At 58.5% G+C, this 21,253-nt stretch overlaps 1 protein-coding gene across 3 annotated transcripts; it reads right to left on the bottom strand.

The window, feature by feature from the left end:
- Window positions 1-549: 549 nt before the first annotated feature.
- Window positions 550-20,287, bottom strand: MTSS2 (MTSS I-BAR domain containing 2). Of its 3 annotated transcripts, none has more exons than XM_059904857.1 (14): window positions 20,140-20,287; window positions 15,221-15,282; window positions 15,059-15,132; window positions 14,117-14,201; window positions 13,929-14,020; window positions 13,769-13,843; window positions 12,297-12,454; window positions 11,979-12,086; window positions 10,930-11,027; window positions 9,184-9,406; window positions 3,288-3,362; window positions 2,781-2,957; window positions 2,430-2,595; window positions 550-2,346 (listed from the first exon to the last, which is right to left on the bottom strand). In XM_059904857.1, exons 1-14 carry the CDS (start codon window positions 20,206-20,208, stop codon window positions 1,565-1,567), a joined length of 2,244 nt encoding a protein of 747 aa, XP_059760840.1. In that variant the 5' UTR covers window positions 20,209-20,287; the 3' UTR covers window positions 550-1,564. The 3 variants fall into 3 exon arrangements, with proteins under 3 accessions (XP_059760840.1, XP_059760841.1, XP_059760842.1); XM_059904858.1 differs by having other exon boundaries at window positions 9,184-9,310; XM_059904859.1 differs by lacking the exons at window positions 13,769-13,843; window positions 13,929-14,020; window positions 14,117-14,201; ... (1 more) ...; window positions 15,221-15,282; window positions 20,140-20,287 and adding an exon at window positions 13,203-13,308.
- Window positions 20,288-21,253: the final 966 nt, after the last annotated feature.

Below are 21,253 nucleotides of genomic sequence, written 5' to 3'. Positions count from 1 at the left end.
CCCCGGGAGGGGACCCTGCCCCGTGACCGTGACCCTGCCGCCCTGGCCGCCCTCAGCTGCCTTGCGGGGCTGCAGGAAGTCCGCCGCTCGCCCTTGGCACACGTGCTTTTACCTGCTTGGAGCTGGCATGCAACATGGTGCGGGGGCACTCGCCACCTCGCTCCCCGCTGCCTGGACCATCCTGGGAGGGCGTCTCCTCTGACAACAGAGTCAAAGCTAATCTCCCCCGACTGCCCCCCCACCCCCACCCCCACCCCTTGGTCCGCAGCAGACCGGCAGGAGGCCCAGCCCCCAGCCCTTTCCAACCTCACTGCGGCTTTGCTCCGGACCGGACGCTGGAGAGGAGTTGCTCTCTGGCCTCTGGAGCCCTTAGGCCCTCCTCCTGCCACAGGCCCAACGGCCAGTGTGGGCACCCCCGTCCCTCAGGCACTCTTGGACACACCCTGTACTGTCTACCCTGTCCCCACAAGCAGTCCTTGTCCGGTCAGCTCATTTTATTATGTGTTCATAAAAGAACCCCCTCCCGTCCCCCCTGCCCCCGCCCCCAGCTCCAGCCCCCATCCCCAGAGGTGGCTGAAACCGTCACCAGGGTCCACAGGGTTGGTTGCCATGTGCCCGGATGGCGACGGCATCTGAAAGCAGCTCCTGGGGGACTGGCCAGGTGACCCCTAGCCTCTGGACTTCTTCCCCACTGCCCAGCCCCGCCCTGCCTCCAACCCCAGCCGCCCCTGGGAGGAGGGGATGCTGCTTCAGGGTCCCCAGCCTCCTCCAAGCAGGTCCCCTGCATGTCTTCCCCAAGAGGCTTGACTTGGGCCCAGACCCCCTTCCCCGACGACGACGACGGCAGCGGCAGCGACGGCGGCTGGGCTCCCAGCTGCAACCTCCCCACCAACCCCGCAACAGCCAGCCATCCCGTAGAGCTTTCTCAGCAAACCAGATACCTTAGCCGGTTGGGCCCCTGGCCCTTGCACAGCTGCTCTCTGTCGGCCCTGCTCCCCTACGGAGAGGAGCCTGGAGAGGCAGAGAGATGAGACGACGGAGGAGGGAGGCGGAGGGAGCTCAGTCAGGGCGGGATGGGCTAGCATTCCGGAAGAGCCCAAGGCCACCGTCCCTGGGGAGATGGCGAGAAGCCGGGCTAGGCTAGCTAAGCGGTGGCACTGCGGGCCCAGCCAGGCTGGTGGGACGGGGAGAGGCTGGCCCGGCCCCGCTGCTGTGGGCGGGGAGCGTAGCTCTGGGGCTCACCCACACCAGGAAAAGGCAGGGCCCGAAAGGAGGAAGAGGAGGGACAGTTTGCAAGCAAAGGTTGAAACAGGCTCCAAATCCAAGTTCCAGGCCCGCAGGCTCCATCCTGGTGAGGTTTGTTAAGTCATTTCCTGTTTAAACCTTGAAATCCAAGATGGGTGTCTCTTTCCAATAAAGTGGCTTTGCCTCGTATGACTTTTTAAAAAAAAAAAAAAAAAAAAAAAAGCTTGCCTGGCTCCGCTCGCTCCTGACTGTGCCTTTGCTCTGAGTGGCCGCTGCCCACCGACCAGGCCACCTGCCTCACCCGGGCCAGAGGGTGGGATCACAAGATGCGGGGCGCCGACCTGTCATTGGTGACGGTCCTGCGGAGCCGCACCCCGCGCCGGATGGCCACCAGCATGTCTTCAGCCGGGGGGTCGCTGGTGGCAGCGGGGGGCGGGGTGGGAGTCTCCTCCACGGGGGTGGCCGACAGGGCAGTGGGGAAGGGGAACTGGCCCTCACCCAGGGCATGGGCGCCGGCCACCAGCTCCCCGAGCTTCTCCACCAGGCTGTGCCGGTTGGCGGCCAGCTGCTGCTGCTGCACCTCGTCGTCCTCGGCCGCCAGCCCGGCCCCCGGCCCCGGGTAGCTGGCGGCCTCGGGGGACGGGCTGCCCCAGGCTGTGTTGGGCAGGCTGAGCCTCTTCGGGGAGGCCCTGGCCAGGTCCGGGGCCAGGGGCGAGGCGGCCTCGTCGGTGTAGAAGACGCACTCCTCGCTGCCTGCCCGCGTGGGCCCCACGTAGCCGGGGGAGTCGGGCACCGTGGGCGTCTTCACGGGGACGATGGGCGGCCGGATGGGGATGGGGCCGGCGCTGGAGAGGGTGCGGCGCACGGCGGGCTTGGTGGAGGGCGTGCGGCGGATGGTGGCCACGCCAGGGGGTGCGCCCGAGGTGGTGGGCAGCCCGGCGGTGGGCAGCCCCGCAGTGGAGGCCGGGCGCTTGGTCTGGATCAGGCGGCGGTAGTTCTGGGCGATGTTGCTGTTGCGAGGGATGGTGGACGACTTGTCGAACTCGGGTGGGCCCTCCCCGTCTGCGTCCCCGTTCACTGAGTAGCAGTCGTAGTCGGAGCCTGGGGGGCACGGGATGCGGTGGGCCTGGGGCCCTGGGGGCCTGGGAAGGTCCAGCCGCCCGCCCCCGGCCCCTGGGGCCTACCTTGGGAGGGGATGGTGTCCTCGGAGCAGGAGGGCGTGGTGGTCTGCGTGCTGTAGCCGCTCGAGTACTGCAGGGAGTCCCGGCTGCTCTTCTGGTGCTCCAGGCTCAGGCCGCGGGTCAGCACCATGGCCAGGTCACTGGCCGCGGGCGACACCTCCTCACCGTGCTGGGGGTGGTAAGACTGCAGGCTGAAGCCTTGCTCCCCGCTTCCCCCATCAGCCCGGACCTCAGGCAGCCCCCAACAGGCTGAGCGGTCTCAGCTGGCCCTGCGACCACTTGCCTGGCCTCCTGGAGCTGACCTAGGAGTGAAGGTGGGGCCCTGGTTGGGCTGCCCAGGGAGTTGCCGCTTACCTTGGCTGCGATGGTGGCAGGGGACATGCGGGGTCGCGGGGCCTCCTCTCCACTGGGGCCCAGGGTGCCCCCGCTAGCCGGGCCTGGCTCTGTGTCTCGGAGGAGCTCCACTCGGTCCTTCCTCCGCTGCAGGGTGGCGCCTGAGGGCTGCTCGTGGGGGCCGGCCTTGGCCCAGTCCTGCGGGCATGGCAGGCAGGTCAGGAGGACCCTTGGTCCTGCTGCTCATGGCCAAGGGGGCCCTCACTGTTGTTGAGGTTCAGGGTTTCCAGACCCACATGGGGCCTCAGGCTCACAACCGTGGCCAAGGACAGAGCACGGAGGGTGCTGTGACACCCCAGTCCTGCCAGGCCCAGGGGCAGGGCCCAGAAGGGAAAGATGTGAGCGTGTGGGGAGTGGCTGCAGGTGGTGCCCAGGAGGCCTGTCTCGCGGGGAGCAAGTGCTTCGTGCACGCCCCCCTGGTTGAACCTGGGCCCTCCCTGTGTCCCGCTGCGGGTGGGAAGCACTGACCGTGGTAGGGGAGCTGCACTCGCTGACGGACTGGCAGGTTTCCGAGGCCTCGGAGGACGCTGAGCTGGAGGACTTCTGCCACGCAGAGGCGAGCAGGCAGGCGGATGGGCGGGGAGGCAGGACGAGAGGAGAGAACAGATCTGGTCACAGCGCTGGCATGCAGCGGGGCCTGCTGACTCAGCAATCCCCACCCCACGCCCTCCAGGGCCACGGCCACGGCCGTGAGCGTATGCAGTGGAAGCCAGCACCCAGAGTGCACGCCATGGGCAATGACCTGCCCCCCAGCCCAGCCCGATAACCACACACTTTGAGGATTAACAAGAGGACTGGCTGCTGATGGCCTGGATGTGGTGGGCAGGGAAAGAGCGATACTAAGGATGGCAGCGGGGTGCTGGCTTGAACTGCCGGGTTGATGTGCCACTGTTTTCTCAGAAGGGCAAGCCTGGGGGAGGAATGGAGTCCAGAGTTCCATCCTATACGTGTTAAGCTGAGCTGCCTGTTAGGTATCTATGCCCAGATGCAATGCAGGCAATTGTATTTACAGTCTGGAGTTCAGGGAGAAGTCAGGTTTGGAACCACAAATCCAGCAGCCGTCGGACAGAATAAGGTCACCAGGCAGTCAGGATGAGGGTGGTTAGAGAAAAGGTTCAAGGATGTCAGGCCGACACTCAGTGCTTTGGAGGAAGAGGATGGCCCAGCGAAGAAGAGTGACAGGAGCTGCTGGTGGTGTGGAGGAAGACCACGAGCAGGTGATGTCACAGAATCAGGGGAAGAACCTGACGTGCAAAGGAGGGAGGGTCAGTTGTGCTCGGCTGCTGGGGGTCCGTGCAGATGAGGCGGAGGGGTGTCTGTGCAGACCTCCAGAACTGTTTCACAGAATGGTGGGGCAGAAGCCCACTGAGGACAGGACCGAGGGTGCCCAGGAGGCTCCTGCTGTGGACAGTGGCAGGAACTAGGTGCCCCAGGAGGCCCCCCAACTCAAAACAACAAAGAGGGACTTCCCCGGTGATCCAGTGGTTAAGTCTCCGTGCTCCCAATGCAGGGGGCCTGGGTTCAATCCCTGGTCAGGGAACTAGATCCCACATGCATGCCGCAACTAAGACCCGGCGCAGCCAAATAAATAAATACATAAATAACAAAAGAACAACAACAACAAGGAATGAAGAAAAAAGAAGCAAGGGCAGAAACAGGACCATGAGGGTCCCCAGGGCAGAGGCTGGCTTCAGCACTGTCGTTGAGAGACTGGGCAAGTGGCAAGGTGGAGAGCTCACCCTGTTGATGACCCAAATTAAACCTGGAAGGGAACTAATCAGCAGCACCTCTCCAGATCCTGTACCAGCCAAGTAAGATTCTCTAAATCATCCTGGTTTAGACTCCCAGATCTTTTTAATAGTTTATGATGAGCCAAGATGACTAAAATAAAAGGAACTAAACTCTATAGGTAAGGATTCGGAGGAAATAATAAACACATTTAGAATTTTACCAATATAATTGTTAAGACAAAAATAAAAAATAAAAGGAAAAACGTATTTGGAAAACTCAACAGAAAAATTCAACACCCATTCATGGAAAACAAAACACTTAGACTAGCAATAGAAAGGAACTTCCTTAATCTGATAAAGAGTCATCTACAAAAATATCAATACTTTTCTTTCTGAGGTTGGAAAAAGATAAGGATGCCCACTATTACCATTTCTATTTAGCACTGGAAGTTCTAGCAGTGCAATAAAGCATGAAAAAGAAGTAAAAAGCAAAAGGATTGGAAAAGAAGAAAATGGTTGTTTGTAAAAGACATGACTGTGTATGTATTATAGAATATTCAAAGGAACTAATATGGGTTTTTAGCGAGGTTACTGGATACAAGATCAACATAGAAAAAAAATCAAATTTCTAAATATCAGCAGCTAAAAAACAAGTAAAAGACTCTGAAAAAGCCAAAATAATTTAAAATAGCATCAATAAACATCAAATACCCAGGGCAAAAAATCCAGTAGATGTGCAAGATCCTCACATGAAAACTGCAAAATATGATTGAGAGAAGGTAAAGCCATAATAAATGGAGAGACATATGTAATCCCAGTCAGAATCCCAGGGGTTGTTTTTGGGTTTTTTTTTGGAGTTTTTTAGTGGAAACTGACAAGCTGATATTAAAATTTATAAGGAAATGCAAAGGGCCAAAAATAGACAAGGTAATATTGAAGAATATCAAAGCTGGAGGACTTTTATTACCAGATATCAAGATTTTTTATAAAGCTATTAATAATTAAGATGGTGTGGTACTGGTGCAAGAACAGACAAATCAACCAGTGGAATAGAATACAAACTCCAGAAACAGCTATGCGTTCACAGACACCCGTTTTATGACAAAGGTAACACACTACAGTGCAGTGGAGGAAAAGATGGTATTTTCAAAAAATTGTCAATTAGATATTCATACGGAAAAAATGACCTCTACCTCACCACACACACACACACACACACACACACACACACACACACACACACACAATCAATTCCAGATGAGCTGCAGACCTAAATGAAGAAAAGGTAAAACAAAAAGGCTTTTTTTGGAGGAAAACATCTTTGTGACCTTGGAGTACACAAAAATACCTCAAACAGGACAGAAAAAGCAGTAACAATTGAAAAAAAATGGATAAATTGGACACACATTAAAATTAAGAACTTTAGGTCATTAAAAGACCCCGTTAAGGGAGTAGAACAGCAACCCACAGAATCAGAGAAGATTATCAGATGAAAAGACTTGTATCCACAATATATAAGAAGTTCTACAAATCAACAAGAAAAAGACAGACAACCTAGGAGAGAAAAACAAGCAAAAGATCTGAATAGGTCCTTCACAAAAAGAGGATATCCAAATGGCCTTTAAAAGTATGAAAAGGTGTTCAACCTCATTAGTCATCAGGGAAATACAAATTAAAAACACAGGGCACTATGATATAACACCTATCAGAATGGCTCAAATGAAAAGGATACCAAGGTCTGGTGAGGAGGTGGAATGGCAGTAAACCACTGCTGTGCTCTTCCTGCCCATTTAATTACAGGAAGACATCAGAGACACTCAAGATGAGGGATATTCTACAAAATACATGACCAGTATTCAAAAGTCATTTAAGAGGGACTGAGGAGCCATTATAGACTGGAGAAGCCTGAAGAGACACAATAATAAAATGCAAGGTAGGGTCCTGTGTTGGATCCTGGACTCCTGGACCAGGAAAAGGACGTTAGTGAGAAAGCTGGCAAAATGTGAAAAGAGTCTGTTGACTATTTAACAGTATTGTGCCTGTGTTAATTTCCTGGTTTTGAAAATTGTTTGGTAGTTACATGAGATGTTAACATCCAGGGAGACTGTGGGGATGGTGGGTGGGAACTCTGCACTCTTTTTACAGATTTTCTACAAGGCTAAAATTATTTCAAAATTAAAAAAAACCAAACCCTTAATGGATTAAGTTAAATAGCTATAAAATAGAGAAAAAGTACATTGGAAGATGGACCTGAAGAAATTATCCAGAGAAACAAAGAGATGGGAAATATGAGAATGAAGAAACACACAAATGAAAGTAAGAATAAAGAGATAATGGTTGACGGGCTTCCCTGGTGGCGCAGTAGTTAAGAACCTGCCTGCCAATGCAGGGGACATGGGTTTGAGCCCTGGTCCAGGAAGATCCCACATGCCGCGGAGCAACTAAGCCCGTGTGCCAGAACTTCTGAGCCTACGCTCTAGAGCCCGCAAGCCACAACTACAGAAGCCTGCACGTCTAGAGCCCGTGCTCTGCCACAAGAGAAGCCATTGCAATGAGAAGCCCACACACCACAATGAAGAGTAGCCCCCACTCGCCGCAACTAGAGAAAGCCCGCACGCAGCAACAAAGACCCAACTCAGACAAAAATAAATAAATAAATTTATAAAAAAAAAAAAAGATAATGGTTGAAAATTCCTAGAGCAAATGAAAAACATGAATACAGAGATAGATAGATAGATAGAGAAACACAAACACACCAAGTGAGGTTAAACAAAAACAAATCCACAATTAGATACATTGTAGAAAAACTAAAGTGGCCAGAGAGAGAAGTCAGATCATTCACAAAGGCACAACAGTGACTGACAGCAGACATTACAACCAGCCACAGAAGCCAGAACACAGGGGGAATATATCTTCAAAATGTGGAAACAGAGTAACTGTTACCCCAGAATTGCATCCCTGGCAAAACTAACTTTCAAGAAAGAGGAAAAATATAAAGCATGTTTACAGATAAACAAAAACAGAGTTTACTACTACAGACACATTCTAAAAGAACTTCTAAAGGACGTATTTTACTTCAGAAAGAAGGAAAGTGACCTTAGAAGGAAGATGGGATACAAGGAAAAAATGAACAAAAAAAGTGTAAACACATATGGGTAAATCTAAACAGATACTGTATGTATAAAATAATGATAAAATTAAGAAAAAAAATGTCAATCATGGGGACGATTAAAGAGATATATATAGCTTATAAGGGGAGGGAGTGGGTGACTGAAGTTAAAATATACGTTAAGGTCCTTGAATTATTCAGGAGGTGGGGCTGTGACTTTGCTACGGATGCATGGTAAAATTTCAAGGTAACCTGTAAAAGAAATGAAATAAGTATAACTTAAAATCCAGTAGAAGGAAAATAATGGGGAAAGGAAAAAACAAAAAGCAAGAGAAGAGACAAAAGCAGCACAGAAAAAGCAGAATGAATAGAAAGAAAAAAGTAAGACAGAAGTCTAAATATGCCAGTAATCATAATAAATATGAATGGACTAAAAATGTCAATTAAGAGATTGTCAGATTGGATAAGAAAAGAAAATCTAGGCATATGCTGTTTATAAGAGACTCATCTAAAACATAAGGACATAGCTTAAAAGCTAAGAGACAGAAAATGATACCATAAATATTGAGCAAAATAAAGCTGAAGGAGCTGTAGTTAATATCAAAACAGACTTTAAGCTAGAAAACATATAAGTAACAGAAGATCAACTACCTCACATTAGGAGATTCAATTCACTAAGAAGAGTTAACATTTTAAAGTTGTATGCACCTAATAGTCTCAAAATATATAAAGCAAACGGATAGAACTATATGGGAGAAATGAACAATTCCAGCTTTTCAATTACTGATAGGTAAAGCAGACAGGAGTGAATGGGGAATGAGGTAGGGGTGGTCAGTGTGGACAAGTCTTTTGAGAAGTTTTGCTGTGAAGGAGAGACTAGGTGGCTGGAGGAGAACATGGAGGAAGGGAGGGCTTTTAAGATGGATGATACTAGGGCGTGTGTTTGTGTACTGACAGAAACGAGCCAGCAGAGGAGGGGAGACTGGCAATGCAGTGGGGACATCCTTGGGCAAGAGAGCAGGAAAAGAGAGAATGCTGAGCTCAAATGGAGGCACTCGCCATGATGGGGAAGGACAGCACCCTGGGCATGTGGCCTGACCTCCCTCTGTCTTCTGCTGTAGTTCCTCTGTTTCCATCTCACTGAGGCTGCAGGATCTGAGCCTACATCTGAAGAGATTCTTGGGCCAGTCTCTGTGTTCAGAATGAGCTGGCCAAAGTGTGGAGAAGGGGGAGGATGTCTGCAGATCCTGGGGCTCCTGGGGGTGCCTGCTAGGGCCAGCCACTCCATCACAGCCAGGCTATGCAGGGGGAGGGTCACAAGGCGCCAGAGCTGGTAAGCTGCTCCAAGACCTTCCAACTCTCCTTAGCCTTGAGGCAGTGAGTTCAGGTTGGTCCTCAATGTGGTGGCCCTGGGGACCTCCAGGGCTAGTCTCAACAGCTACAGGTGGCCCCTGACGTGGATAGCCTGAGGCTGGCATGAGGCCACTGCACCCCACCCCGGGTGGTTCGGCAGATGCCCCCTCACCTGGCTGGTGATGTCTGAAGGCATGGGCGAGGGGGGCTTGGAGTAGGTGGCATCCTGGGAGATGAAGCCAGAGTCGTGGGAGGAGACGCTGGAGAGGCGGGCGCTGGTGGTGGCTGGCTGTGCCAGGCTGCGGTAGCGACAGGTGGAACCGGGTGAGTATGTTTGGGCACCCCCAGGCCACGGGGCTCCGCCACCCTTGGCACTGCTACTGCTGCTGGGGGCGCTGGGGGAGTGAAGGGGGTCGCACAGCAGCCAGACAGGGAGACACAGGGGTGTGTGTGGAAGGGCGACAGACGAGGGCGGGGGAGAGAGGTGAGGGGCAAAGGAAGGAAAAGACAATGTCAGACTACAAGGTCCTGAGACCAAAGTGCCACAGAGGAGCTGGGTTCCAGGACTGTGGGACAGGGTGGGGCCTGGGCAGGGGACCACACTGAAGAGCTGGCCCAGCGCCTGCCCCGGAGCACCCCAGTGCTACCTCCTACTCTGCCAGCAAGAACAGTAGACCTTAGGTTAAAACAAGGAGGAAACGGAGTCACCCAGCATCAAAGGGTTTCCCAGTTAGGCTACAACCAGACATAAGTCTGATCATGACTGTCTTCTCAAAGCCTGATATTTGCCATCAAATCCTAATTGAACGTCTAGTGCGTGGTGACGGTCTGTGTGGGTCTTGGACTCACCATTGCCCTCATCCTTTCCACCCACTGAAGGGTGTCCAGCCCTCTGTAGTTCATATCCTCTATGCAACCATTTCATCCCTGGGCAACGTTCCTGGCAATGAAGGTTGCCTTCCTCCTGAGCATGACCGGGAAGGTCCCCAGCCTCCACCCTTGGTCATGGGTGTCCCCTGCAATCAACCCTCCCCTCCTGTGCCAGTCACCCACCCGGGGTCTGAAGAGCTGCCAGTTGACGTGGACCCTCCTCTCCCTGCAGGAGCAGCTGACTGCTGTGCCTGGCTTACCGCCCATGCCCCGGTTGCCCAGCCAAGGTGGATCTGGGGAAAGGGTGCCTGGCACAGAGGGGTCTCCCCGCCAGTAACTCGCGCTATGCTCACTGCCCTCCCGCCGAGGAGCCTTGAATCTTAAATAGCTCTCCAAATCCCACCCAGGAAGTGCTCCTGATCCTGAGCCTGAGCGGTGATCGAGCAAGACCTTTGGCCTCTCCCTGGCTCTGCAAGACCTCGGGGCCCAGCTTAGGCTGAGGTTCGGGCCTGTGGCAGCTGCCCAGGCACCAGCTCTCAGGAACCAGCCAGGCTGCAGTGTCCATAAAGTAATAAGCCTGTAGCCTCAGCACATGTTCCCCAAAGCCTCCACAGCCCTCCCCATCTTAGATTCTTACTATTGCCCCAGCACTGTGTTGAGCCTGGCAGAGTCTAGTGGTTAAATGCCGGGATTCTGTACCTCAGCTTCCCCTTCTGTGAGATGGAGACAACACCATACCTGATACGGTGGTGTTAGGATTCAATGAAGAAAATGCATAAAGCATTTAGCACGGCACCTGGTACATTACTTATTGCTCCGTAAACGAAGCTGCTGCCCCTCCGCCCGCCCCCAACACACGCCTGCACTAGCGGCAGTCTTGCGACGAGAGTAGAGTTTCCCCTATGCCTGCAGATTCCTTGACGACCTAGGAGTTGTGTGAATTCTGGGGCCCTGAAGCTGTTATTGATGCAGTTTTGGTGGGACCTTCCCGATTCCTTGCTGCAGTACCCCTGCCCCTCCCTGCACCCCACTTCAGCCCCCCACTGACCTGCACATACTGGACTTCCGGGAGCTGGAGCTGCTGGGCGATGAGGGTGGGGTCTGGTAGGACCAGCTGTAGTCTGAGCCCTTCAAGTCTTTGATCACCTGGATGGGGACATGGATGGGGTCACTGGAAGCAGCCCTGCCCTGCAGAAAGCCTCATCGTTTTCCTGGGCCTCCCTTCCTAGGGCTAGTAGGGCCAGAGGCCCCCTGCTGTCTTCCCAATTGAGAACCGGGCCCCAAAGGCGATCCCTGGGAGTCTGAAGCCCCCTGCCCCCCAGCCTTTTCCTAACACAAGCTCCTCACTCAGGGGCAGGAAGCAGGGCTGCCAGAGGGCTGCGGGGGATGCCTGGGGAGATTCTGCCCGCTCTGCTTCTCAGGGAAGCTGCGCAGGCCAGGACATGGGAGAACCTGGTGCTCCTGAGGACTCACTGTCGCTGGCAGAGGAGCCAGGCCAGAGTGACCATGAAGGGCCCCACGGGGTTCAAATCCTGGCTCTGCTCTCTGCTCTGCTCTCGGGCAAGTTCCTGGGTCTCTCCTGGGTTTCTCCTGTGAAATGCAGCCAATCATTCCTATTTTAAAGGGCCACTGGGGTGAATGAATGAGGAGACCCATGGGAAGTGCTCCGCGTGGGCTGGGCACACAGTAAGCGCCTAGTGAGAGCAACGCCACGGCGCTGTCAGGTAGGGCTGACCCTAGTGCAATGGGAGCACGGTGGTGAGGTGAAGCGGGCAGGGCGGCACGTGGGGGCAGGAGCGTCTGGGTCTAGGGGAGCTGACGCGTGTGGGTGTGGATGGCAGGTGGGCATCATCAAGTCTTGCTGGCTCAGGGGGATCCTGCGGATCTGGGACTTCCACCCGTCTGCTCTCGACGTAAGGCCCCCATTGGGTCCTGGGCACACCACCCCTCACCTGGGCAGATGCTCCTAGATCCCCACAGAAGGTGGTCCTCTGTGTCCAGCTGCTTCCCCCAAATGCTGTCCCCTTTTCTCCTCTATCATCCCCAACCAAGGGCAAGCCCTCCCCTCCCCTGTCCTGTCCCCAGGGCTGGCCGCACCTGCTCGCTGGCGGGGGGCAGCTTGTGTGGCTCCGCGGTCAGCACCACCAGGTCATCAATGATGCCCTGCAGGTGGGTGATCTCTCCCAGCATGGTCAGCTCGCCGTTCTGATGGAGCAGTGAGTCAGCCTCTCGGCCCCGCCCCTGCCCACGCACCCTGGAGGAGCAGGCCACACCGGGTCTCCCCTCCCTCACCCCTTCCCACCAACCAACGCTGCTCGGGCTGACGGAGGCTCCCAAATCATGGTTCTTGGGAACCCCTCAACCAGCGCAACGGTGGAGACACTCAGAACGCCTCTCTGTGCCCGAGGAACCCACCACCACAGGCTGCAGGAAGGTGATGAAGGTGCAGAAGCGGCCACGCTCCTCAATCAGGGCCCGGCGCACCGCCTGCTTCTCCGTCTCCTCCAGCAGCAGGTACATGTCGTTCACGTCCTGCAGGGCACTGTCCAGCTGGGGCTGCAGGTCTCCTTTCCCTGGAGGGGTTGGGAGGAGAGGCCACGCTGGGGATGCCGGCCCGGCCCACTGCATCCACAGCTCAGACCCCGTGGTGGTGTCCCTGGCCGTGGGGCTGGGCACTGCCGTGGGGGCCAGGGGACTGGGGAGGGCAGTCGGGACGCTGGGGCTTGTGGAAGGGCTGGTCCCCAGAGCAGACAGAGAGGACAGACAAACAAACACACAGGAAAGACGCCAAAGCTGCGAAGCCACCCAGGTCCTGGGGTGAGCAGAGCCCTGGGCAGCCGCAGGGCCGCCCTTGGAGCAGCTGTGCTCAGGAGAGCTCAGTGGCAACCTCCACAAGAGATGAGACTTCCACCCCCCAGGATACCCTCACTGCCCGTGGGATGGTGGCCCCTCACGTCCCAGGGCACAGGGAGGAGGAAGGGAAGTAGGACCAAGTAGAGCATGGGGGCGCAGCTGTAGGCCAGGCCACGAGGGGGTGTAGGGGCCAAGAGGGCTAGGGGCTGGGCCCAGGGGACAGGGAACGGGGTGCCTCCGTGTGGGTCCCCACTCAGCTCAGGGAATGATGCACAAGGACACCAACAGCGACACCAAGAAGCGGCGAGAGAGACAGGGAGAGGCGAGAAGATGATGTAAAGGAGACAGCGAGACAGGAAGTGGGGAGGCAAGAGGTAAGGACTCTGGGAGGGCCTGGCGGGGGCGGGGCAGCCAGGGCCTGTGTCCCCACCCTGCCCGGTCCAACCCCTCTTGGCCTGGCAGACTGACCCAGCAGTGGCCCCGGACTCATCCCTGGCCAGGGGCCCCAGGGGCCCCAAGGGGACTGTGCCCCAGGCCCCTCCCTCGCTGGACCGACCGCCTTCCTCGCTCTTCCTTGGCCTGGAGAGGCTCCTTCCAATGGCCCTGAGCTGGGGGAGACAGACAAATGCGACAAGGACGACAAGGACGGGAGGAGCAGCTGGAGGAATGGACATCTGACTTACCAAGTAGCTCTACAGGAAGGATTGGGACGAGGAGAGGAGAGGAGAGACAGAGAAAGAAAGAATGTGTGAAAGACAGCCGGATGGACAGAGCCACTCCTGGGGCTGGGGGGGTGGGGTTTGGGGGTGCCTGGGCCTGTTGGGCCTCCTGCTGCCTCCCTAGGAGGGGAGGTCCTGGGTCCGGTCTGGGGTGCATGGTGCTCCCTCTGCCCCACCCAACAGGTTGGAGGGTCCTGTGTGCGGGATAGGGCCCCTCAGGCCAGGATGATGCCCTGGGGCGCCCCACAGGGCGGCAGGGGATACAGAGCGGGGCCCCCTGGGGCTGTGCCTCTGTGGGCCAGCTCTGGGCTCTACCTTTGCGTGCTTTCTTCTGCAGCTTCAGTGTGTCTGAAGATTTCTTCTTGATCTCATGCCTGGCTCGTTTGTACTCTGTGCAAGGGATGAGAAAGGAGCCCTGTGATGCGGGTTTCCGCCCAGTGGGGGGGCGGGAAGCACGGCCCAGCCCCAGCCCCACCTTTTGCGTGGTCCTTGTCCAGCTGGTTGGCCGACTTCTTCCAGTCCTCGATGCGCTCCTGCAGTGGGTTGATGAGGCTCTCCAGGAGCGCACTGTGGGCGGGGGCAAGAGGGTCAGGGCCACCATGGAGGTCTCCCCGTTACACTCCCCGTGACACCCCCCGCTCCCCGACCGCAGCGCCCACTCACTTGGTGAACTGCCGCAGCTTGGTCTCGATGCTGCGGTGGCGCATGCACATGCGCGTGAGCGCCGAGCCGATATCCCGCGTGGCCCCTGGCAAGGCAAGCGCGCAGCGTGTGAACGGGCCCGCCGGGGCTTCTGCAGTCCCGGCCTCGGGCCACGAGGGGGCGCACCGGCCCGCGAAGGCCGAGCCGGCACCCCGCGCCCCGCCCCCCCAGCTTTCCGCAATCCTGCCGGCCCCAGCAGGCGACTTGATCTCTTTTCAGTATTTACCAAGACCGTCCTCCGTACGGGACCAAGGTCCTGCCCATCCTGGCTATGCCAGCCTCCTGCAGCTGCGGCTGCTCTGCTGGTCGGGCCAGGAGCTGCCCTTCACCCCAGCTAGGAGAGGCTGGCACCAAAGACCATCCAAAGATCCAACCAAAATCCCCTCCTGCCCTACCGGGAACCCCCTCCAGGTGTGCCCAGATGCAGGTGTGAGAGTGCCAGCACGCGCCCACTGCCTTGGTTCTCACCACCCGAAGGAGCAGGGGACCCAGGTCCCTGCTACTCGGACCAGAATGCAGAGGAGATGCCAAGGCCAACAGGGAATGTTCACCTGCCCTCTGTGCTCTCAGAAGAGCAGAAGGGGGTGGAAAAGAAGAAGCCACAGTCAAACTCACCATAGGGAAGCATGAACAACTGTGGCTGAGGGGTCAAACCAGCCACCCAGAAGCGAGAAGGGAACGCCCCTTTGTAACATCCTGTCATCTTTCGCCCACTCCTGCTTGCATGCCTCTAATGACGAGAGGCTCACTCTCTCCACAAAAAGCCCATTCCACTAGGGAGCAGAACTCAAGGTCCCGACTCTGGGCCTGGTGTCCCCTTCCCGGTTCATATTCCACTCAGCCCTTCCAGCTTCCAAGCCCAACCTGGGGCATCCCCAACCTCCAGCCATGCCCCCTCCCTACCTCGGGTGTTGGTGGCCATGTCAGCCACTTTCTGGAAGGCATCCAGGAAGGCCACAGCAGCCAGCACAGTGGTCCTGGGGAGATGGACAGCGGGGTGGTCTGTGGGTGAGGTGTCTTTTCTACCCATTCCCTCCCCAGCTGGGGCACCCTCAGCAGCCTCACCTCAGCTGGGAATGCAGCTTTGTGGCCTTGGAGTTGAAGTCCTCCCAGATGGGGTAGGAGCTCTGCAGAGGAGATGGGAGAGGAAGGGAGACTCCATGAGGACTGCAGGGCTCTACCTGGGCTGGGCTCCCCACATGCCTGGGTCCAGACTCTGGGCAGTTTCTGAGACAGCAGCCCTGCCCCTGCGGAGAGGAAGGCTCTTGGGCTCTCTAGGGGGACAGGCGACCAAGGACAGAGACCTGGGGCATGAAGAAGGCCTGGCCCTGGGAACACGCACCTTTGCCCATTCCTCCCTTCCTGACAGTCAGGAACTCTGGCCCATTGTCTGCAATGGTGGCCCACATCCTCAACGGAGATGGAAACAGTGAATGGCAGGTCCTGTCTCCTCGGGGATGGGAGGGGCCTGGCAGGGGATCTGGGCTGAGCCACATGAGGGGCACTATGTTCCCCGGACACAGCCCAGGATGGTCCACATGGCATGGGGGCAGAGGCACAGTGCATAGGGCTCAAGGCATGCCAGGTCTAAACTGGGGCCTCTGGGGCCCCCACCCTGTGCCCTGGAAGCAACTGCCAGCCCGGCCATCCATCCATCCCGGGCCAGCAGAAGTGGCTCCCAGGCCCGGGGAGGCTATGGCTGCTTCAGAGCCTGGCCAGCCTGCCTGGGACAGTCAGGCCCCAGGCTGAATGGGGCCTTGTGCGGCCAACAGAGCCACCTTTCTCCACCCCCGGCTCCCCTCCCCTCCTGGGGACACAGTGTGGCCTTTATCCCAGCCTGGCCCAAAGTTCTGAGTTGGGAGGGGGTTTCCCAGTAGGGAAGCCAGGCTCTTGGTGATCAAGCTGTCCAGTGAGATCAAGGGGTTTTTCTGGCTAATGGGCCCTCTCATGGCTGTTGGGTCCTGGCCCAATGGCCCTGTGGAAGACTTGATCCTTGAAGGGGAGCCTCAGGCCGGCAAAGCCCCTAGCCCCAAAGTGCTGCCGACCTTCCCTTCCATGTGGGGTGGGACGCTGGGAGCTGGGGCTTTTCCAGTGGAAAGGGGGAAGGCAGAGACCCCAGTCCCCAGGGCCTCAGAGGGAGGCTTTGCCGGGCTGGAACCCCAGGGACAGGGCCAGCCTGCAAGGGTGGGGAGGACAGGGAAGCTTCTGGGAGCCTCAGAAACTCCCTCCCCTCCCAGCCCAGCCCAACCAGTGGCCAGGGAAAGCAAATATTTGAGAAGTTCACACAGGCTGGAGCGGGAAGGGGGAGGCTGTCCGTGGGCTGTCTCCGTGCGGCACGGCTCAGGGTAAAGGAGCCCGGGAGGCCACCCCTGACAGTCCTGAGGGCCTGGCGCCCTCCCTCACCTCAACACCCTCAGCCCCAAGCCTTGCCAAGACCTCCAGGGAGGAGGGATGATGCTGTGGGTCCAGGGGTCCAGAGGCACCGTCCTGGCCCCCAGAAAACCTAAGCACCCCCAGCAGCCTCTGGGAAGTCTCAGAGGGCAGCAGGCTGGGAGAAGCTGGGAAGACACAGGTCCCTACCCCATTAAAGTCCCTGGCTGGGGCCCACCCCGACGCTTCTGCCCAGCCAGAATCGCTCCATCCCAGACCCTCACAGCCTTGGCTTTCCAGGTGGAGAGGGGACAGGATGGGGCATGGGGGAGGCCAGGCCCGGTCCCTCCTCAGCAGATGGACAGGAGCACCTGGGTCTCTAAGGACCTGAGACTCCACCCCCCACTGGTAACTCATGAGGACTCCAGAGGTGAGGTTGAGGGGCCGAAGCAGCCAGGGCCCCAGGGGTGTCCTCAGTCTTCACCTGGACCTGTGCCCTCACATAGGCCGCACCCTGGCTGTCAGGTTCTAGGACTCTGGGTTGTTACCACTAGTGACAGGGACTGCTACTGTTGATCAAGAGCGTGCGGTGGGCCAGGCACTGTGTGATCCCATGGAATCCTTACAATGACCCTGTGAAATGAATACTGTTGTCACCCCCATTCTACAGATGAGGAAACTGAGGCTCAGAGAGGTTAACCGGCTTGCCCAAGGCCATCGAGTGCCAGGGTCAGGATCTGATCCCTTGTCTGACTGGTCACTACACGTCAGGGATTCCCCCCCCCCACTTCCGGGATGCGGGGAGATGAATATCTGGGCATCAAGGGTGGGTAGGGGGCAGGATCTACATGGATGGGAGAGACGCCCAGCTCTGCCCCCAGAGCAGTGGGCTGCTCTGGAGGGGAGAGGTTACATGCTCACTAGAGGTGCTCAAGTGGATGGGATGAGGCTGATATGGAGGCTGCTGGGCCCCAGGTCCCCGGCCCCCGGACACTGTCTCTGACCAGGCCCTGGGCTGTGCAGGGGAGAGACTCAGGCTGCAATCCCAGAGAGGGGGCTTTCTGGGTGGCCTTGGGCCAGGGTGTCCTCTCTGAGCCTGTCTGCTCACCTGTAAGGTCAGGATGGGAAGTGCACCGATGTCAGCGGGTCAGTATGGAGACTGCATCGAAAGCACTAGCACAGTGCCCGGCACACAGTAAATGCTAGGTTAATGCTGGCGGACAGAGCAGACACTTGACCCCTGCTTCTCTGCCAGGAGCCTCTCCCACCTGGCCAGGGCCTATGTGTCCAGGTGACACTCCCCACTCTCGAGGGCAGGCAGAGATTATGACCCTGTTTTCTGGATGGGCCAGTGCTGCTGAAGGTGAGGCCTGGGGCTGAGGCAGAGCCCTGGGTGCCACACCCAGCCCTGTCATCTTGGGCAAGTCCCTGCCCTTCTCTGGGATTCGATGGGCATCTGAGCTAAATGAGGCACAGCAGGCAGGGAAAGCTCCCGAGGGCCCCCTCCCGATCCCTGAGCTACTGTCCTCCTCCAGGCCCCCCAGGCTCCAGGTGTAGGTCCTCCTCCCCCTACTCTGCCTCTCCCACGCCAGGGTCTGGGCCTCCAGGAGGGCCAGGGTGTGCTGTTGTGGGTCCTGCGGCCGTGCGGTGGCCGTGCTTGCCCTGTGTAGAGGGGCCTCACAGGTAGGCTCAGTCTCCTCAACCTGGCCACGTTCCTCTACGGAAACCCTGCTGCTTCTGTGGCTCAGGCCACCGAAGGAAACAGCCAGAAGCTGTCCCTCAAATCCAGATGATCGACCTCCAGGTGGCCCGGTCCCCTGCTCTGTCCCTGGCCCAAACACATGCATGTGTCGTAGGTATATCGGGACTTGGCATCACCGCAGGTGAAACCTCTCCCAGTTTGCTTCCACATGTCAGAAAATCCTGCCTCAATCACTTGTTACAATCTAGGCCCATTTCTTTCTATCTCATCCCAAAGTTCCTTGCAAATTGCCTGGAGAGGGAGGGAGACAGTCCTGCCCCTCTGCTCTGTGCAAAAGCTGCTGCTCTCTGCAGTGTTTGTGGAGAGGATGCCAGAAGGAGGGTGTGGGAAGGTCCCCCCCTCTGCCAGCCCTGGGAATGGTTGGGGGAGGGTTGTCTGGGCTGCTTGGTCCCAGGAAGGAAACCCAGTGCCAGGGCTGTGATGTCCACAGGGCAGGAGGGGCTGCTGAGGGCAGAGAGAGGCCAGGACTTTTGGGGGCCGGTAGAAGAAGCTCGGAGTGGGGTTGCAGGGGATGGAGCTCTCAGGGGCGCACCCTATACGGGGGCAGGGAGTGGCACCTATGCATGCTGCTAACCCTGTAGTTCCCAGTGAGGGTGGCTCCAGTTCTCTTGGGGGTGGGGGTGGGGGCGCAGAGATCTGGCAGCTGCCCCTGGGGCTGTTCCCCTGGCAGCACCGGGAGCCCCCCGAAGGGCCTGCCCTGTGGTGTGCACTGTGGTGTGTCCTCCCGGGGCCTGCGACGTCACGGTAGGATTCTATGTTGTGTACTTGGGAGTGTGAGATAGGTTGTGAGGGCGGGGGTCTGACGAGTTCCCAGTTCTCTCCCCTGCTCTTCCCCTGCCCACAGGCCTGCCTCAGAGGGGAAGGGTAGAAACGCTGCTTCCTGGCCCCCGTCCTGTCATCGGAGCTGCCCTTCCTCTCTGCCTAGTCAGCCTGGGCCGGCCCTGCCAAACCCTAGCCTCTTTGGGGGAGAGGATCCCCCTCACTCCCTAGACCACCAGTGAGGGGTGAGGTCAGGGAGTGTCCAGCAGTCTCCTTAATGACCTTGAGCCATTCCCAGGCCTCAGTTTCCCCACCTGGTGAGCCAGCAGTGGGCCAGGAATTGGTGGCCCGCTGCAGCCTGACCTTGGGCAATCATGGGGAGGGGGTTGGAGCTGACAGCCTGGAGCAAGAGTAGCCCTTCCCTGGGGTTGCTCCATCAACCCAACCTTCTCCCTCTCCTCCCAAGGTGGGAACAGAAGCTTTGGGATGCAGGAACGCTCATCGTGGAGACCTTGGAGTCCTGGAGCTTGTTTTGAGGGACCCGGGCAGCGGGTGCGGAGGCCGAGGCCGGCAGGGAAGGAGTTAACGGTTCCCTGCTTTATTATTTTTCCCTGCTTTGGCGGTGACAGCATTGTCTGGGCTCCCGGGCCGTCGTGGGCGGGGGAGTGGGGGGGATGGTGGTGGTAGGGGGCGGAGGCCAGAGAGACCCCGGGCCCGTTAAAGGGCCGTGGAGTCGCTCCCGGAGCCAAACCCCATTCATGGTTTGGGGGTCTGGGGCGCGGGGAGCCCGCGTGTGCGCAGGCTCGGGTCGGCTCCCCAAGGGGGCGCTGCGACGCGGGCGACCCGGGGCTTGGACCCCGGGCACCGCACGGACACTCCGACACACGAGCACCCACACCCCCCGACGGGCATCCAGAGACACGGGCGCACGGCAGTCGCAGGCCAGACGCGCTCAGACAAGGACAAACAGACACGGCGGCGCACGGACACAGCGGGGCACGGCTGCCCGTCGCCACGCGTCCCCAGAGGGGGCACGCACCCGCACAAGAACCCGCGCGCCCGCAGGGCGGCCAGCCCCGCCGCGCCCCGTTACCTTCATGTCGTTGACGATGGCCTGGAAGAGCCCTCCCAGGGCGCCGCACTCCTTCTCCGCCGTCTCCATGCTCGGGCCGGGCGGCAGCGGCGGCGGCGGCGGGGCGCAGGCTGGGCGCGGGGACCCGGGCCGCGGCGGCTTTCGCTCCGAGGCCGGGTCGGGCCTGCAGCCTCCGGGCTGCGCTCAGCGGCCGGCCGCGCCGCGCTCGGGGATCGCGGGCCGCCGCGGGGCGGCGCGGGCCATGTCGCGGCGGGGCTGGCGGGCGGCGCTGGGGGCGCGGCGCGGGCAGTTGGCGGCGCAGCCTCGGCGCGGGGACTGGAGCGGCGTCCGTAATCCGAGCCGCCGAGGCTTGGACGTCACGTGGACGCGCGGGGGGAGGGCCGCGGGGAGGGGCAGGGCCGTGGCGGGAGGGGTCTGTGGGAAAGACCGGGCGAGCTCCGGCCCATTCACCAGGAATGGAGCCCGGGCTTTGAAATCCGAGCCCCGGCGCGGCCAAACTGGTCGGGCTAGAGGGCCCGGCAGGCGCAGGCGCCACCGCGGTTCGGGGGCGGCGCTGGGGCGGGGCTGCCCGACTTGCCCGCGGGAGTGGGACCAGTGGTTGGGTGCCCGCTCCGGGAAGGTGCCCAACACCACCACCACCCTCCAGCCTTTGGTCTCTGGCGCGCGCGCGCGCGCGTGTGTGTGTGTGTGTCGGGGGTGGGTGTTCCCGCGCTTTAAGACGAGGGGGGCAGGCTGGGGTCCTCGGGGCGCATCCCGTGGGATGGATACACCACACTCAGCAGGGGCGCACGGTGCCCTGGAGGCCGCCCGCCTTGGAACGTTTTATCCCAGGCACAAAAGGGTTTGGACCCTCCTCCAGAAGTTCTCTGGCTCCTTTTCCAAGCAGTGCCAGTGCTGATGCCACCTGCATGGGGTGCCCCAGACCGGGCCTTTGGGGGTGGTGGTGTACTGGTCCTCAAGCAACCTCTTTCCTCAGGTTGGGGCCGTGTGGGACCAGCAGAACAGAGGTGGGCCACTGTCCCCAGTCGCTGATGCCAGGGTACCCATGTATGAGGGTGCATGTGTGTGTACATTGGCCATGGTGAGTTCAGTCTGTCAAACTGTTCTGGAGACT

This window comes from Balaenoptera ricei, chromosome 19, assembly GCF_028023285.1.
Source record: "Balaenoptera ricei isolate mBalRic1 chromosome 19, mBalRic1.hap2, whole genome shotgun sequence".
In the NCBI taxonomy this organism is placed as follows: Eukaryota; Metazoa; Chordata; class Mammalia; order Artiodactyla; family Balaenopteridae; genus Balaenoptera; species Balaenoptera ricei.
This window is presented reverse-complemented; position numbering and strand designations above follow the sequence as displayed.

Bases quoted from the DNA above. Each gene is read 5' to 3' on its own strand.
- MTSS2 (XM_059904857.1), bottom strand. From the start codon at position 20,208: ATGGAGACGGCGGAGAAGGAGTGCGGCGCCCTGGGAGGGCTCTTCCAG. The intron at 13,844-13,928 runs GTGGGGCTGGGG...TCCCTTGCACAG, and splicing joins GGACAAGGACCACGCAAAAG to AGTACAAACGAGCCAGGCAT. The intron at 2,596-2,780 runs GTAAGCGGCAAC...TACCACCCCCAG, and splicing joins CTGCCACCATCGCAGCCAAG to CACGGTGAGGAGGTGTCGCC.